The sequence below is a fragment of the Gymnoscopelus microlampas genome (genome assembly GCF_963454915.1).
Source record: "Gymnoscopelus microlampas genome assembly, chromosome: 23".
NCBI classification, from domain to species: Eukaryota; Metazoa; Chordata; class Actinopteri; order Myctophiformes; family Myctophidae; genus Gymnoscopelus; species Gymnoscopelus microlampas.
In genome coordinates, this window is record NC_139960.1 from 6,353,734 (window position 1) to 6,371,125 (window position 17,392).

At 42.0% G+C, this 17,392-nt stretch overlaps 2 protein-coding genes across 2 annotated transcripts in view; one reads left to right on the forward strand and one right to left on the reverse strand.

The window, feature by feature from the left end:
- rtcb (RNA 2',3'-cyclic phosphate and 5'-OH ligase) overlaps positions 1-5,507 on the forward strand; it is a 14,026-nt gene extending 8,519 nt beyond the window's left edge. Inside the window, exons 9-12 of the mRNA XM_084050331.1 lie at positions 2,737-2,925; positions 3,195-3,305; positions 4,023-4,142; positions 4,313-5,507. Of these exons, the coding sequence (XP_083906457.1) occupies positions 2,737-2,925; positions 3,195-3,305; positions 4,023-4,142; positions 4,313-4,420 (528 nt within the window). The 3' untranslated portion in view covers positions 4,421-5,507. The remainder of the gene's footprint in view (positions 1-2,736; positions 2,926-3,194; positions 3,306-4,022; positions 4,143-4,312) is intronic.
- Positions 5,508-5,633: 126 nt separating this feature from the next.
- Positions 5,634-17,392, reverse strand: part of xpot (exportin, tRNA (nuclear export receptor for tRNAs)) — a 29,242-nt gene continuing 17,483 nt past the window's right edge. The window contains exons 16-25 of the mRNA XM_084050330.1: positions 17,220-17,289; positions 15,962-16,200; positions 14,118-14,403; positions 12,379-12,568; positions 11,606-11,722; positions 10,537-10,658; positions 10,002-10,049; positions 9,826-9,897; positions 9,435-9,491; positions 5,634-9,216 (exon numbers count right to left, since the gene is read on the reverse strand). Of these exons, the coding sequence (XP_083906456.1) occupies positions 9,190-9,216; positions 9,435-9,491; positions 9,826-9,897; positions 10,002-10,049; positions 10,537-10,658; positions 11,606-11,722; positions 12,379-12,568; positions 14,118-14,403; positions 15,962-16,200; positions 17,220-17,289 (1,228 nt within the window). The 3' untranslated portion in view covers positions 5,634-9,189. The remainder of the gene's footprint in view (positions 9,217-9,434; positions 9,492-9,825; positions 9,898-10,001; positions 10,050-10,536; positions 10,659-11,605; positions 11,723-12,378; positions 12,569-14,117; positions 14,404-15,961; positions 16,201-17,219; positions 17,290-17,392) is intronic.

Below are 17,392 nucleotides of genomic sequence, written 5' to 3' on the forward strand. Positions count from 1 at the left end.
GAAAATAAACCAGAAAAGGCTCCCTCCCATTCCCTTAAAACTTTAACTGGGTCAGATGATATTTCCCCTTCACTCCATACCTGCATAGGAATCTTTTTTGAACGTTTGGGGCCCAGATTCTTTATCTCATTCCAAAATTGTTGTGGGTTCTGTGTATGTAATTGCTCCATTTGTATAATTTGTCCTCTTTGATATCTACGTTTGTAAAACCTAAGTTTTTTGTCAAAACTATGTTGTTTATGCTTATAAGTAACTTTAAGTTGCTTTCTTAAGTCTGGATTTTTACATTTCAAAAAAAGACGTTCAGCACTGCACATATCTGACCATAAAATGCCCAATTCCATATTCCAGTAGGGATTATTCTGATTAGATTTTCTAAATTTGGGTTTGTCCACTTTTGTATTCAATTCAGAATGTACTAAAATACAGAACTCTTTGTACCAGTTATCCAACTCCTCTTGATGTTTATTTAGAGTCTGTAATCTTTCAATTAAATTTAGCATAGCATTACGTCCCATATCAGAATTTAGAAAAGTGTCTGGTACATCTCGAACCACTCGCTTTTTAGAGTGTCCAGCTGTAACAGGCACCTGTCTTCGTTGGGGCATTTCATAGCCAGCCCTAAACTTAAGCCACAACATGGAGTGATCAGGTAGACGACAGTTATCTCCTATCAAATTAAATAGAGCTCTATCCTCTACCATTTTTGAGGCGAGCAGTACCTTAAATTCCAAACAGTTTTCTAAACAGTCAAAAGGCGCGATCATATAATCAACCACAGCTTTACCCTTTGGCGACACTGTGTGTGTGTGTGTATGTGTGTGTGTGTGTGTAGTTGGCCATCGCTACTTTGTTTGAAAAACAAGTAACCTCGCATCACCAGTCTTTCCTTGGAGGAAAAAACAAAAGGCGACCGTGTCTATGGAGTTTATTTTTTATATGGACATCCCACCGTGTTGCAGAAAACTGCTAAAGGTAGGCTGAGGTTATTTTTCACTGGAGGTGGACCCTCCAGTGGGGGGTCCCTGGGCGGTTGGAGGTTTTGTGTTCAGTGTGTGTGTGTGTGTGTGTGTGTGTGAGTGTGTGTGTGTGTGTGTGTGTGGGGAGGTGCGGATCGTTCGGACCCTCGGACCCCCAGGTGGCCAGGGGGTCCCTGGCCGTGGACTGGGGGTCCCCGCCTGACGGTTGGAGGTTGTGTGTGTGTGTGGAGGTTGTGTGTGTGTACGCTCTGAACCAGGGCTGTGTGTGTGTGTGTGTGTGTGTGTGTGTGTGTGTGTGTGTGTGTGTGTGTGTGTGTGTGTGTGTGTGTGTGTGTGTGTGTGTGTGTGTGTGTGTGTGTGTGTGTGTGTGTGTGTGTGTGTGTGGGAGGGGGGGTTGCGGTCGGAGCGTGTTGTTTTTTTGGAGAAAAAAGAGGCGACAGGCTTGTGCTTGTGTATCGATCGGGGACCCCCAGGCGGGCCGTGGACTGGGGGTCCCCGATGTCAGGCTTTGGCGTGTGTGTGTGTGTGTGTGTGTGTGTGTGTGTGCGCGCACTCAGTGATCAGTGAGGGCTAATGCAGCCAAGCAGGGGGAGAGACGCTGATCGCTCGGAGTCGGATAAACTTTATAAAAACAGAAAAAACCTTCGGTGTGATACAGATTCGCGGACCCCCTGCTCTTATGCAGATTCAGTGCTTTGTAATAATAGGTTTAGTGGTCTAGATGGATGATATTTTGTGCCTGAGGGGGTAATCTAACGTCCAGTGCGCATTTTTTTTTTTTTGCTTGCCACGGGTGCTGCTGCCTCACTCAACACAGGCAGCCGCTTGCTGCTCGGATCAGACTTTCAGTTTAATATGACTTTATGTGACTTTATGTGACTTTAGTGTTTTGAATAACAAGTTTTATATTATCACTTGACCAGATAATGATATTTTACAACTTTTCTGTGGTCTAGATGGATGAAATTTCTTGTCAATGTAGGTAATGACTTAATCTAATGTAAACTACAAAAAAGACCTTTCGCGTAGATCTACGCGATTGGCACGCTGCGGCTTTAAATAGGTTCGCGTAGATCTACGCGATTGGCAGCCAATGTGTTAATGGTCAATGGCTGTGTGCAAATTCAGATCAATTGCTCCAGCCACTGAGGAGAACCGGGCAGAAGAGATTTTGGCCTCACCACCGACCCACACAGAGCTTTGTCGAATTATAGGAGGATATTACATTTATGCTCAATAAATATTTATTTCAATCGAAGAGTTGTCTGACTGAATTAGGGTTTAGTTAAAGGGATTCTAGGCAACATTAAGCCATAAATTTATAACCTGCATTTTCCCCCCTCTATCAGCCACTATATAATGATGCTGGGGTGTTTTCAGGCATTGAAACACAGTCCTCTTTCTGAAATCCGTATTTTCCCTACTATTTATGTTTGTCCGGGGCGTAAATTAACGCAGAGAACCAGCAGGGGCGGGCAGTAACACGCATTGTATCAGAAAAAAGCAACCTATTTTCGGCACGGCCCCTTCAGAAGTCCCCGTAACTCTATGGAAGTCCCTCCTGCGTCACCCCCTGGTGGTCGGGGAAACGAACTGCTGGTGGCGCGGTGTTTGTTTATTTCTGAACCTGCCGTCAATCCCTTTAACGCTCATTTCCAAACTTGGCTTTGAGAAAGTTCCTTGTACGGTAACATCACAGCCATTTGATTGTGATATATATATTCTAGAGATAATAATCTGATGACGTGTCTTCCAGGCGTTCTCCAAAGTGTTCACCACCACGCCCGACGACCTGGACATGCACGTCATCTACGACGTGTCTCACAACATCGCCAAGGTGGAGGAGCACATGGTGGACGGCAAGCAGAAGCAGCTGCTGGTGCACCGCAAGGGCTCCACCCGAGCCTTCCCCCCGCACCACCCGCTCATCGCTGTGGACTACCAGGTACCCACCAATAAGCCATCCAGGAATAGGCAGGCTTTTAAAATGACCATGAATGTAAGGTGTTATTTGTAATGTATCACCTGTAGAGCCCAATTCAATGCTGGAGAGTCCAGTGGTCAAAAAGTGCAACATTTTCTAATATAATTGAACAACTTGGGATTTAATTAGTTTGGCATTAGTTAGCCTGATTAAAAGAAATGTAAAAATAGCCAACGCTATCACATCACTTTGTGAGATTGCAGCAGTCGTCAAGATGTGTTCTTCCACAGCTTACAGGTCAGCCGGTGTTGATTGGAGGGACCATGGGTACTTGCAGCTACGTGTTGACTGGAACAGAGCAGGGCATGACGGAGACCTTTGGCACCACCTGCCACGGCGCGGTAGGAAGTCGTTTTACTTTTATCTGTATTATCAGAAGACTGAGCCCAAAGCAAATATATTTAACAAATGTCTTAATGCTCTCCCATACGGCTCTTCACACACTTTCATTTTGTGAAATGATGTCCATGCAGTATACTGTGCCTACATTGTTAACACCAAGTTAAGATCCTGATAGTGTACAGTACTGTACATCGGAGCCAAACGAATACCACAAATTTGGCTCTGATCCCGACTTTGGAGTCCTGGACTTTGGAGCTTACTGATATTTTGACCAATTTACTAAATATAAAATTGACACAAACGGAACATTTTATTTAACCACTTAAGCCCTATTCAAAAATGCTATCTACAAACTCACAACGCGGCGTGATGCTATTGCGACATGTGAAGTTGTATCTGCCATTTTTGAAAGATTTATAATTTTTGAAAACCTGTTAAAAATAGGGACGCCAGGTTGAAAGTGGTCAGAAATCAGGACACATCGTTTGTATAGTTGTCGTTACTGATGTCATAAAAGTCAAATAATCGTGTGGTATATCAGTTTTGCTCTACCGTTATGGGAGATGAACTACTTCTCTCTCCATTTGCTCAGCCAAGATGCTATGTACTGTATCTTGTTAAGTAGACATACAATCTATTTGTACGTATGTTGCATGACATGTAATCTGTTAATTTAAACAAATGCACCAATTTACATTTACACCCATCTTATACAGGGTCGTGCTTTGTCTCGAGCAAAATCTCGCCGCAACTTGGACTTCCAGGACGTTCTCGACAGCTTGGCAGACAAGGGCATTGCCATCAGAGTAGCTTCACCCAAACTGGTCATGGAGGAGGTAACGACAACAACAAAAGTCTTCATTTGAGTATTATTGTTTGAAATTATAATTTAGCTCTTCAAATAAATATTAACGCAATTAGGTTTGTAAAAACACAGCATTTGATGACATTCTGTGCTTCGATATGGTGTAGGTCTAATACCTTTTTTGGTGTTTTCCGTTTCCAGGCTCCAGAATCATACAAGAACGTGACGGATGTGGTCGACACATGCCATAATGCTGGGATTAGCAAGAAAGCTATCAAACTTCGACCCATTGCGGTCATTAAGGGCTAAGGACGCATGGCTCTACCAGTGACTGTAGCACTTGCCACGTGAATCAGGACGATCACAGGCCGCCCTGTTAAGAGGAAGTGAGGTCATCATTCTGGGACGTGACATGAGATTTGTACATACAAACACAGATGAACATCTTAACAGCAGAAGTTTTGACCGCAAAGAAGGATTTTTGTTGGGAGTTTTAACAAATAGGACGAGGGGGGGTAAAAAGAAGAAAAAAAACTATTGATAATCTAATTTCTTGGTTGAAAATGTCCAAGTTTCTTAAGTTTATTTTTATGTTAAATGCTGCTGTGAAATGTGATGTGTGCTGTAGAGGTTGCTACGGTGAATAAACTACATCACCCGCTAGTGAACTGAACCTAAGGTTTAATAATTCCATACCAATTTGGGTATGAAGGATCTTTAAAAATGAAGCGAGGGCACTTGTTCTGACTTAACCCATTAAAACCGGGAAAGCATCCGTGTCATTTTAGATTTTAGCGTTGGCTATTCAAAAATAGCAGATGTACAAGCTCACAGCACGTCACTTTGTGCCGCACTGCGAGCTTGTACATCTGCCGTGTTTAAAAAAAAAACTGCTTTTTTTTTAAATGCAAATCTTCTCTCCTGGGGGTCCCTGGCCAAATATAAGTTATATCATTTTTGGGGTCCTTGGCACAAAAAAGTTTGAGAACCATTGATTTAGTGGCATTTGTAGAATCGCCCCCAGGTCTTAACCCATTAAGACCTGGAACTGTGTCATTTTTAGATTTGAGCTAAAAAAGCATTATTTTACACTTTGGGCTATTCAAAAATAGCAGATATACAAGCTCATAGCACGGCACCGAGTGCCGCGCTACGAGCTTGTAGATTTGTGAAAATGTGTGCAAATCTTCTGAATATATATATTTTTAAAGCGAACATTTTTAACTCAAATCTTTGCTTCTGGGGGTCCCTGGAACAACATATTTTGATGGGGGTCCGTGGCCAAAAACATAATTTTGGGGGTCCTTGACATGAAAAAGATTGAGCACCACTGATGTAGAAACATACATTTTTCAGGAAACTGTTGAGATTTAGGAGACAGCTTCTAATGATTTACTTATCTATCACGATACCCCTTGCAGCTGAGAGACCTCAAAGTGTTCTCGGCTTACACATACAGTTACAGTTACAACACTGAATGCTACATGATGATACAATAAATAAAACTATTGAGTTTACTAGCTCCAGATTAGTAAACACTTTATTGGTACTAACAGATGGTCTAACAGGTTTGTTGCAATATCAAAAAATAAATCAAGATCTCAAGAAGACAATTCACCCTCAATGAACAAGATTCATTTGGCATAAATACTTCTTGAATGTGTGCAAACAGTTTTTCCCCACGGTCTGCTGAAAAGAACATTGACAACTACTTTTTCAACAGGGTGAATATTCATTTTCCATTGTGTGATGAAAGCAATAATAGAATGGATCACATTGAGGTAAACAAAGTATGATTTTAAAAATGGATTTCATATCCCATGGTATCATGACTTTGCACAGCTGCTGTTTTTTCTTTTTTACTTCAGTGGGTTATAAATTATAAGAACAAAAACGTCCATCCATCAAAGAGTCACAAGTGCTCCCGGGCAGTCTAAATACTCTATATGGTACTGTCGTTCCAATGCGAAATTACAAAAATATCAAGGAAACAGCCGTGGAAGGTGGAAAGCTATTCAAGTTCTAGCAAAGCATAGAGAGGTGAAAAGGGCATAGTTGTTTAATGACTGTGTCAACAGTGTCAGTATATCGGTTCATTGTCATGTTCAAAATAAAGTGGAAGCATAGCTCTTGAAGGGAGAAAACAGACTTTTAGTGCTGTAACTAATCATAAGAGATGGCCTACACATTAACTCGTAGTTGTGAAGGTCATGAATGACATTGAACAGCCAGTCAGAGTGTGGTGTGGTCATATCTATACAGGGGTTTTGAGAAAACAAGCAGCTACACAAGGTTGATAAAAGTTCAAGTGGATTTACCTCATTCAAATCTGCACACATGAAAAATGGAAACGCTTTACACAACTTAGTGTATAGTACAGCAAGGACTTATAAAAAGTAGATGACAATTAGGTCTCATCTAGAACTGATTGAGTTAACTTTAATACTGTGGTTCTCAAAATATTTTCATATCAAGGACCTCCAAATTGATGCATATTAAGCCATGGATCCCCATTGAAAAGATTTGGTGCCAGGGACCCACATGAAGGAATATCTTAATTGTTAAGACTTGATTAGATTAGGTACAGGGTTCTACATCTATCTATACTGTAGATGGGGAACGAGAGACCTAGGGTCTGAATAGTCATTCTAATACAGTATATTCTATCATTGGATTGCCTTCTAGCTGGTGAAATTATATTGACGTTAACCACTTTCACCCTGGTGCCCCTGTTCTGGGCATGGCATAGGCAAGAGATTAGCTACAATAGCAGATCTACAATAGAGGCTCAATGTGTTGCGATGTGTTGAGCTTGTAGATCTGCTGTTGTAGCCATTTGTGAAATAGGACTTATGGGGTTTAACTGTTCCACATTCGAGAGCCCCAGAAGCCTCTCAAGGACTCCTGGCGGGCCCCAGACCCCACTTTGAGAACCACTGCTGTATAGAACGCAAATTTTGGGGGGTGTGGGGGACTGTTTGACAGGTCATTTCACAGTATTGCTTGCAATTCACATTGCATAATCAATTTCTCAAGCTCCTGAATTGTCACAAATGCGGTTATAAAAGCATTTCAATGATTGACTTCTGTACAAGGGACAATGTTTACAGTGAGCTGTACACAGAGGTTCCAATTCATAGTTTTCAGATGGGAATGACATAAAAAAAAAAAAGATAAGCGCTAAACTCTAAAAACATTATTTACATAACATTACCATCTTATTTTCTCTTATTTACATTTTGTATCGACCAGGGCAGGGATTTCATTAAGGGCCATGGACGCTTCATGCCTCTCAAAAAGGGGATATGCCCTGCGGCCAGTCACCCTGATGCCCCCGCCTGCATTGCCCCAGTTGATTTCACCCTTTTCCTGTCCATACGTTTTTTAGACACCAGTGTCTTTTGTTTGTTGAGATTCTTCACTCTTATTGAGCGACATCAAGCGGGACCCATCCTAAACAAACAACCAAAGGGGTGTCTTTTATTTTGTGCCCGGTATGAACTGCTGGAAAACCGGTCTATTAGGTCATTATTTCCGTAGACTTAAAAATCATTGTTTTATTTGCCGCTCTGCCATTTTGCCTTTGTGTCAAAAAAATGTATATACGTGTCCATGTCCCTATAATTATGAAATTCCAGGCCTGAGTCCGGTCAGTTTATGTTCATTTCCATCTGAAAAAACAAACAAACTAAATTTGGCCTGCACCGTTGCAAAACAAGAAAATTCTCGTCCAGTTGAATGGAATAGTAAATATATAATCACTGTAGTGAATGACCTCTTTAAGAACCTTATTAGCAACTTTAGCACTAAGCATAATCAGGTAACAATGACAAAAACGATTACAGTCAATGATACCAATGATAACTGCAAGTCTAGGACACTAAAGCTTTATGGATGCTACTGTCATCAGATGCAGAGGTTCTGTCCGGTTAGATCATAGTAGGGCTGGGCCACATGAACAAAATCAAATATAACCATGTTTTTTTTACCAAATACCTCAATATCGATATTGTGATAACAAACTTCCTTTAAAAATCTTCAGAAATGTTCAAAAATAAAATCTACAAGCTCACAATGCCTGGTGAAGCGACACGTTGTGAGCTTGTAGATACCGCAGGCTATTTTTTGTTATTTCTGAACATTTTTGACAATTTGTGAAATAATAAAATAAGGCTTATGCCATATCACGATGTTACGATATCCTAAGCCCCAGACTATCTCCAGTCTCATGTCACAATAAGGATATATTGCCCAGCCCAAACCGTAGAGGTATATATGACACACCTGGAAGGCAAATACACAATGAGCCAGGAAACTTAAGCACTTAAGATTCCCATTGTTAAGTCACTTCAAACAAAAACAGAAAATATTCCTATTCAAGCATCCACATACTCAAAAAAAGAAAAGAAATAAAATAGAAAATCAATATGCCACCCATTCAATAAAAATGATACAAGTCAGCCCTTTTTTCTCTCCAAATCTATTCAACAAATGTAATCACGGGCAGCAAACTCCACATCCAAAAAAAATAAACAATCCAAGATTTCTTGAAATGTTCCATCATAATGGTTTTTGACATAAACCATGAAGCTACGCCTCACAGATCGATAGCTCCCATGTTCAAATCACTTTAGACAATTTGCCATACGTTTTAGGATAGGCAGCAACACAACTAGGCTTCCATTCTTCCCACGGAAGGCAAGGCTCGTCCCAAAAGCCCCATTAAAAAAAAAATAGATTTCTCCTTGAGTGGTTACACCAATCAAATCTTCCAGACTTTACCGTGAATCCATCCGCACACAGACAGCTCACCTCTGCGTTAGGCCACTGGAAGGAATACGGTCCGTTCCTGCTCCAGTACCAGCCCCCCTCCCTTTACTTCTCGTGTCCTTAATCCACCTCCGTTTCCCCAGCTTAAAACAGATCGGGCTTGTTTATGCAATTACTTTTTAAGTGCAAAAGCAGCTTCTATGCTAAGTTCCTTTATTGGTGTTTTTAAGTGGCACAGGTGACCGCTTTCTCTCTCTCTCTCTCTGAAGGGTCCTTTTAAAATTCCAAATGAACTTCCAGTTCAGAGTTTACAGTTTTGCTCGCTGAAAGAATGCCTGCACAGAAAGATTGAAGAATAGTATTACATAACAATACAGAAACCTTGCATCTCCATATTTCACCTTTTTTAATAAGTGAATGCCCCCATTTATAAAAAAAATATATAATTATCATTAAAGTAACTGACTCAATATGGGAGCACAAGTAAATAATAGTACACAAGAGCACAATAATAAAACAGAGTGGACAAAATCTGGGAATGAATAGAATGTACCTTAATGTAGTTTTTTAGGACCTTGACGTCAGGCTGCTGAAGCACTTGACACAACTCCTGTTCAAAAAAACAAAAGCAAATGTTTTGGGAGTCATCACAGAGCTGTTAGAATTAACCATTTAAACGTAAACCCTCTATTTATAGCTTTTTTCTCTTTTGGTGTAGACTGAATGTTACCCCCAGAATAAGCATGCTGGGGTTCAACTGGTTAAGGTTAAACACATGTACTCGCAAATGATCAACTATAAAAATAAAATGAAAACTCTAAATACATTTTAAATGAAACCCCTTCATATGGGTACAGACAAAAAAAGTGCCACTGATGAGTTTTGTAAAAAAAAACTGTGGAATTGCAATGATTTTTACATCAGTCCATCGTTCACCATCTTACCTGCGTGATTTCTGGCGATACCTGAAGTGAAGGCAGGTAGTCCTGCTGTAAGAACTGGATGAACTCTGGCCCCTGCGAAAGAGAAAGGAGATGGTCATAGGCCACAGTGTAACAGTAATACTAATGACTATGTAATACCAGTAATATCAATACTAAAGCCACCAAGTGAAACACACCCGTTTGAGATGAATCATTTTCAATGTGAGAGCGCACTCTGACAATGCCTGAAAGACGAAAAAAAACAACAGTTAATCTTAAATTGCAACACCATTAAATGACTCAAACTGGGAAAAATCTGTATTTGTATTTAAAACCGGGAAAGCGTCCATGTCATTTTAGATTTCTTTAGCTATTCAAAAGTAGCAGATCTACAAGCTCACAGTGCGTCACTTTGTGCCACACTGTGAGCTTGTAGATCTGCTATTTTCTTTTTATCGTGAAAATGTGTTCAAATCTTTGGATATATATATTTTCAAAGCTAACATTTTTTACTCAAATCTTTGCTTCTGGTGGTCCCTGGAACAAAATATTTAGAGATGGGGTCCGCGGCCAAATACATATAATTTTAGGGGGCCTTGACATGAAAAAGTTTGAGCTCCACTGATATAGCAACATCAGTTGTTTAGAAAACTGTTAGGATTTAGAAGACATTTGCAGGTCTTAATGGGTTAATCTGTATTTAATCTAATATGTTCATGTTCAGAAACTTACCAGGACTGTCTGAGCGTCTGTGAGGTCAAAGGTGGGCTTGAGAGGAGCCAGGAAGCATGCGGGAACGATGTGTTTGTAGATGAATTCTGGGAAGCCCACCATGCCGTCTGGTGGCATGCCTCCTAGACAGACCATCAAATCACTGTCAGTCCTATGGCGTTCATATCTTTTTCAAATACTTCAAAATGAGGATCAACTCATTCGGATATAGAAAACTATAAACCTCTAAACCCTTGGTTCTCAAAGTGGGGTCCGGGGACCCCCAGGGGTACTTGAGGGGGTTCCAGGGGGTCCCCAGCTAAATGATGGATAGTTAGGAACCAAATGGACCCTTATGGGTCTGTAACTCTCAGAGTTAAATTAACATTGATTTTACAATATGAATTGGGGTCTCAGAGATAGAGATGCCATTAAATGGGGGTCCGTAGCCAAATTCATGTAAAACTGGGGGTCCTTGAAATTAAAATGGTTGAGAATCACTGCTAGAGCCGTACAAATCTTCTCTTATGGGGGTCCCTGGCTTATCTTTTCAAATGGGGGTCCGCGGGCTAATAAGTGTCTATTTGGGGGTCCTTGACATGAAAAAGTTTGAGAACCACTGCTCTAAACTATTTCAAACCGGGGAGCTAACTTCATTTCACTTGGTGCTGAAAACCTCAGCTAGCTCTCAACTGGTTTCGCAACTGGATTTCGGATTTTTTTGTTGAACATCATGACCAGAGATCTCCAATATTATTCCTCCTTTCACAAAAAGGTACTAGCACACACAGTTTGCCACAACCAAAGCCAATGCGTGGTGCTCCCGTTGGTTTGGATTTATAACAATATTTTCTCTTATCTACGTCCGTTATCTTTACTCCACTTGTTTAACAAGTCATCCCATACCCCAGAGTTCTAGCACTTTTAACAAGTCATCCCATACCCCAGAGTTCTAGCACTTTAACCAGTCATCCCATACCCCAGAGTTCTAGCACTTTTAACAAGTCATCCCATACCCCAGAGTTCTAGCACTTTTAACAAGTCATCACATAACCCAGAGTTCTAGCACTTTTAACAAGTCATGCCTTACCCCAGAGTTCTACCAGTCTGGAGAGGATGATGAAGCAGGTCTTCTGAGCTATGGGATCAGGGAAGTCCACCGCTCCCTGGATGATGGTGCACAGCACCCGCTCAATGTTCTCAACGCCTGAGATGAGAGACACAAAACAAAATGGCATCAAAGAATAGTGACCAGGAGCATATCTGTGATGTGGGTTAGAAAAAGACAAGTGACGACTTATATTCACATTCAGTCCTTGCAAGAGATGGTGCATTATTAACACTAGTAGTAAATATTATACAAAAGCAAGAAGCTTTTGGCTAGTGGTGGGCAAATAGCTTTAGTTGAAATCAGTGACCTCTACTGGCGAAATCCAAGACTGCAGTCAAATTAGGCCAACCATCCCACGGTTCCCAGCCACAAACACAATGACCGTATAGTCGCTTATCTTGGCGTTGTACAATATCTTTTTCACAGATGATCAGTCACAACTCATACCAGTTTGAGGAAACGAACCAGTCGCTGCTAAGAACGTAATATAGTACGTCACGTCTTTCAGCACCAAAGCAAGCTTCAAGGTTCAAAGTTAATGTAGTTTGAAGCTCAAATCATCTTTCGGACTGCCCTCACTACTAATTTAGCCACAGTATTATAATTTGTATTGGCTCCCACATCATTCTCTAGTAACCCAGACATTGCTCTATGAGACAGTGACCTCTCACTGTCTCATACGTCAAAAGGTTCTGCAACAGTATCCGTTACAATGGAACAGTAACCGCTCCAAAACATCAGCAGAACCGTACCCTGGTTGGCCATGACTTCATTCATGCCGCTGCCCGCGATGGTCTGAATGAAGGTGAAGTAGCTGCGTCTTAACATCTGTTTCTCCAGGGCGGCCGTCTGGTCGTTTTCCTCGGCGGGCCGGGCCAGCACCTCGAAGATGGCCAGGACCAGAGGCATGAACACCTGCTGCAGGAAGGGGGAAACCTGCCCCTGCCCGAGGACACATGGAGGAAGATGAAACAAAAACATTAGTTTGGTTGTTTTTCCACTCCATGAAAATGAAAATCTGAACCCTCTCTCAGCTCCACCCCCCCCAGTGTTATTGGGTGTGGAGTTATCAATAAGGATAAGCCATCATCTCTGATGGTGTGGATCTAACAGTGTGGCCTCTCTCTGCAGATCGGCTATTTCTGAAACCTTTTCAAAGTATCAAATTATTAAATGCATGGCCTGTTCTGTGTATATTTAAGTTATTTGTCATATATGCCCCGTGCAATTTTGTGTTTACAAAGCCTAAAAGGCAAACAGAAATATATGTCTTATTTACAGTATATGTTCAATCCCAAACACACAATTAAATCCTTAAATCGCAATTATTTGCACGACAATTAAATCGTCAACTAAAATGTCCTGGTGCTACCATGAACTTGGTGGTGATCTGACTGATATGGGGGGGGGGGGGTGAACTCCTGCAGCTCAGACAGATTACTGTGCTCTGTATGGAGAGTTTGGACATTTCTGGTGGGCTCCTTATAGGCTAAAACCCATCAGTAGGACCTGAAGCCTCATGCAACATTTGGTGCTGCTTTTATCCTCTCCACAACGGACACGGTAATTTCACTAAAGCCACCTGACTACAACCGACCCATGTCTCATGCAGCCATGAGCTGCCCAGGGCTGTTACGGTTACACATTTCAGTTGACGATTAATTGTCACATAAATAATTGCGATTAATGATTTAATTGTGTTTTTGGCATTGAACGTAGGAACAATAAAAATGACATTTCTGTTTGCCTATTAGGCTTCGTAATGAAGATTTGCACAGGGCAAATGAAATATAAAAAAGAAAGAAACAAGAAAACAAAGAAATGACTGACATATTTAATAATTGTATACTTGAAAAAAAAAAGTTAAAATAGTGGAAATAGCTGATCTAGAAGCTTACAAGCTTGTAGATCAGCTGATTCAGCTTTTTTTTTTATATTTGAAAATGTATGAAAAATGTTCATGGTAACGAATAACGATTATGCAAAATTATTGCGATTATCTCAAATAAATGCGATTAGACCATTGGTTCTCAAAGTGGGGTCCAGGGACCCCCAGGGGTACTTGAGGGGGTTCCAGGAGGTCCCCAGCTAAATGATGGATAGGCACCAAATGGACCCTTATGGGTCTGTAACTCTGAGAGTGTACAAATGGAACCAAATGGACCCGTTAGGGTCCATTTGGTTCCATTTGTACACTCTGAGTTAAATTAACATTGATTTTACAATATAAATTAGGGTCCCAGGGATAGAAATGCCATTAAATGGGGGTCCGTAGCCTAATGCATGTCAAACTGGGGGTTCTCGAAATTAAAATGGTTGAGAATCACTGCTAGAGAGCCGTGAAAATCTTCTTTTATGGGGGTCCCTGGCATATCTTTTCAAATGGGGGTCCGCGGGCTAACAAGTGTCAATTTGGGGGTCCTTGACATGAAAAAGTCTGAGAACCACTGGATTAGACGATGTAATAATTGTGACAGCCCTAGAGAGCTACCTTGAACTTGGCGGTGATCTGACTGATGAGGGGGATGAACTCCTGCAGGTCCCTGGCCTCGCAGTCCTTCAGCATGTGTTCAGACGCGGCGGGGACGAAGGGCAACACCTCCTCCTCCAGGCAGATGATCATGCGGTGGAGGAAGGAGCGCACCGAGCTCCTCAGCGACCCCCGCTGGACGGGGCAGCTCAGGGCGGGCAGGAAGGTCTGCAGGCAGTCCCGGTACACCTCGGTGCAGCCGCACTGCTTCACCGTCTGCTTGTTGCTGAAGGCCTTGCTGGTGCGACTGGAGCGACGGGGGAGACAGAGGAAGACGTTTCGGACATTAGAATGTCGTCTGCGAAAATAGTCGAACTACAAGCCCTGTTTTAGAGTGTCCGCCCTGAGATCGGGAGGTCGGGGTTCGATCCCCGGCCAGGTCATACCAAAGATTCCAAAGACACTGCCTCATGCTACAGAAACAGGAGATAGGCTCCTGCCCCTCATGGCACTGCAATGCTTACTTACAAGCCCTGTTTTCTTGTGGTATTTATGTCTTAAATAACACACATTTCAAATTACATTTGCACATCCTCTGAAATTACCTCTGAAATCCTCTGAAATGACCCATCCGAACGTTTCGGAGCAGTGGGCAACAATTGAACAGCGCCCGGGTAGCAGTTGGGGTTCAGTGTCTTGCTCAAGGTCAAGGACACTTCAACACCAAGTCAGGAGGAGCCAGTGATTGAACAGCTAACTTTTTGGTTCCCAAAAGGCCTCTCTAACTCGGTTAATCAATTAGTAATCAATCTGTATTTTGGGCATGTCATTATAGGCGAAAAACCTTGTATAGTAAGCGTTGTAAGCTTGTAGGTATGCTGTTTTCACAATTTCTGCACACTGTTGTGTGCCGAAGTATAAAAATAATGTAAATATTTCTTTGAATGCCTCTCAATTATTAGATTAACCCATTAAGACCGGGAACAGGGAACGCATTTTGTGTGTCATTTTAGATTTATTTGGCTATTAAAAAATAGCAGATCTACAAGCTCATAGCGCGGCGCTCACGCTATGCAACCGTGAAAAAGGTGTGCACATCTTTTTGTCTCTTTCTGTCCTTCCGTGTGTCCACCAAGCTAACATTGGTCAAGCTTCACGTGACACGTGACAATATGTTGAAAGGGTGTGCTTTGATTGGCTAGCGAGACGCATGATGAAATAGAGACCTATAAATAGGTGTGTCACTTCAAAAGATCATTTATATCTTTTGAAGTGAGCTTCCATCAGCCAAGTTAACATTGGTCAAGTGACACGTGACAATATGTAATATAAATAGGTAAGACAGGATTAATCAGGAACAGTACTGGCGGAGACCTGTGCTCCGAGGAGCACATTTTCTAGTAATATATATATTTTTAAAGCGAACATTTGTAACTCAAATCTTTGCTTATGGGGATTCTGGGGAACATTTTTTTTTTTTTAAATGTATGTTGCCATGTATCAGTGTTTCTCAAACTTTTTGATGTCAAGGACCCCCAAAATTATATGTATTTGGCCACGGACCTCTCCATCTCAAAATATTTTGTTCCAGGGACCCCCAACCAGAAGCAAAAATTTTACTTATTTCAAAAAATCAAAAAATCTAAATACTCAAAGATTTGCACATATTTTCACGCTTAAAACAAAATTTGCAGATCTACAAGCTCGTAGCACCTCTACGAGCTTGTAGATCTGCTATTTTTTGCCCAAAGAAATCTATAAAAATAACACAGATGTGTTCCAGGTCTAAATGGGTTAATCAAAAACGTAATCGATAGAATCATAGCTACGAAAATAAATCAATAGTCAGGCGTTGGGACCGTTACCTCGCGAAGCCCACGGCGTGGCTGAGGCAGTCGGCCAGGGCGGTCTGCCTGTCCTCCTCCGTCTCCCGGGGCAGTTTGTCCAGCAGGAGGCGGAAGGCGTCCATCAGCGGGCCCAGCAGGCTCCTCATGAGGCCCTGCTTCCTCTCCACGGGACTCTCGCCGTTCACGATCAGCACGCCCGCCGTCTCGAAGATGAACAGCTGGTCGTCGCTGGTCAGCAGCGCCGGGAAGCCGTTCTCCTGGAAATGGAGAGAGAGGGGGCTCTGGGTTAACACATATATAAGACCTGAGGCCAATTCTACAAATGCATTCTAAAAATCAGTAGTTCTTTCACTTTCAAGATTTTTCAGAAATGTCCAAAAATAAGGTTGTAGATGTACAAGCTCACAGCGCTGCACGAAGTGACGCGCTGTGAGCTTATACATCTGCCCTTTTTATAATAGCCAACGCAAACTTTTCCCGGTTTTAAGGGATTAATGGTGAATGGCAAATTGTCCATTTATATAGCACCTTTATCCAAAGCACTTCACAATGTGCATTACATTCATCCATTCACACTAGCTCAGTGCTTCTCAAACTTTTTCATGTCAAGGACCCCCAAATTGACACTTATTAGCCCGCGGACCCCCATTTGAAAAGATAAGCCAGGGACCCCCATAAGAGAAGATCATTTTTTACGGCTCTAGCAGTGATTCTCAACCATTTTAATTTCAAGGACCCCCAGTTTGACATGCATTAGGCTGCGGACCCCCATTTAATGGCATTTATATCTCTGGGACCCCAATTCATATCGTAAAATCAATGTTAATTTAACTCTGAGAGTGTACAAATGGAACCAAATGGACCCGTTAGGGTCCATTTGGTTCCATTTGTACACTCTCAGAGTTACAGACCCATAAGGGTCCATTTGGTTCCTATCCATCATTTAGCTGGGGACCCCCTGGAACCCCCTCAAGTACCCCTGGGGGTCCCCGGACCCCACTTTGAGAACCAATGCACTAGCTAACCTCACAAACTGTCAGGCCGATCAGCGGCAAATTACTATGTGTGCAGACGGCCAGTAGGCCACAGAAGTACCTCCACCTTCCTTTATTCACATGTGTTTTATACTTGAAATATTTCACTTTAATTTCATAGTAGAAGTCAAAATGTCTCTGATCGGGCTGAAACCTTGCCACGCAAGATGCCTAGGATGGCATCTTACATTGGAATGAGTGAAGGACTGTGTTTGCTGCATTACTGTATGTAGATAACGTACAGGGGGGGTGAGCTCTAGCAGGTCCTGGATCCTGGACAGGATGTCCTCAATGAAGTTAGTCATGTGTTTACTGTCAACAGAGAGAGAGCAGTTAGCATGACACTTAATACGCATGACAGAGACCAGACACCTGACTATAGTTTTTCTCTGTCAGTGATGCAGTGGTAAAGATG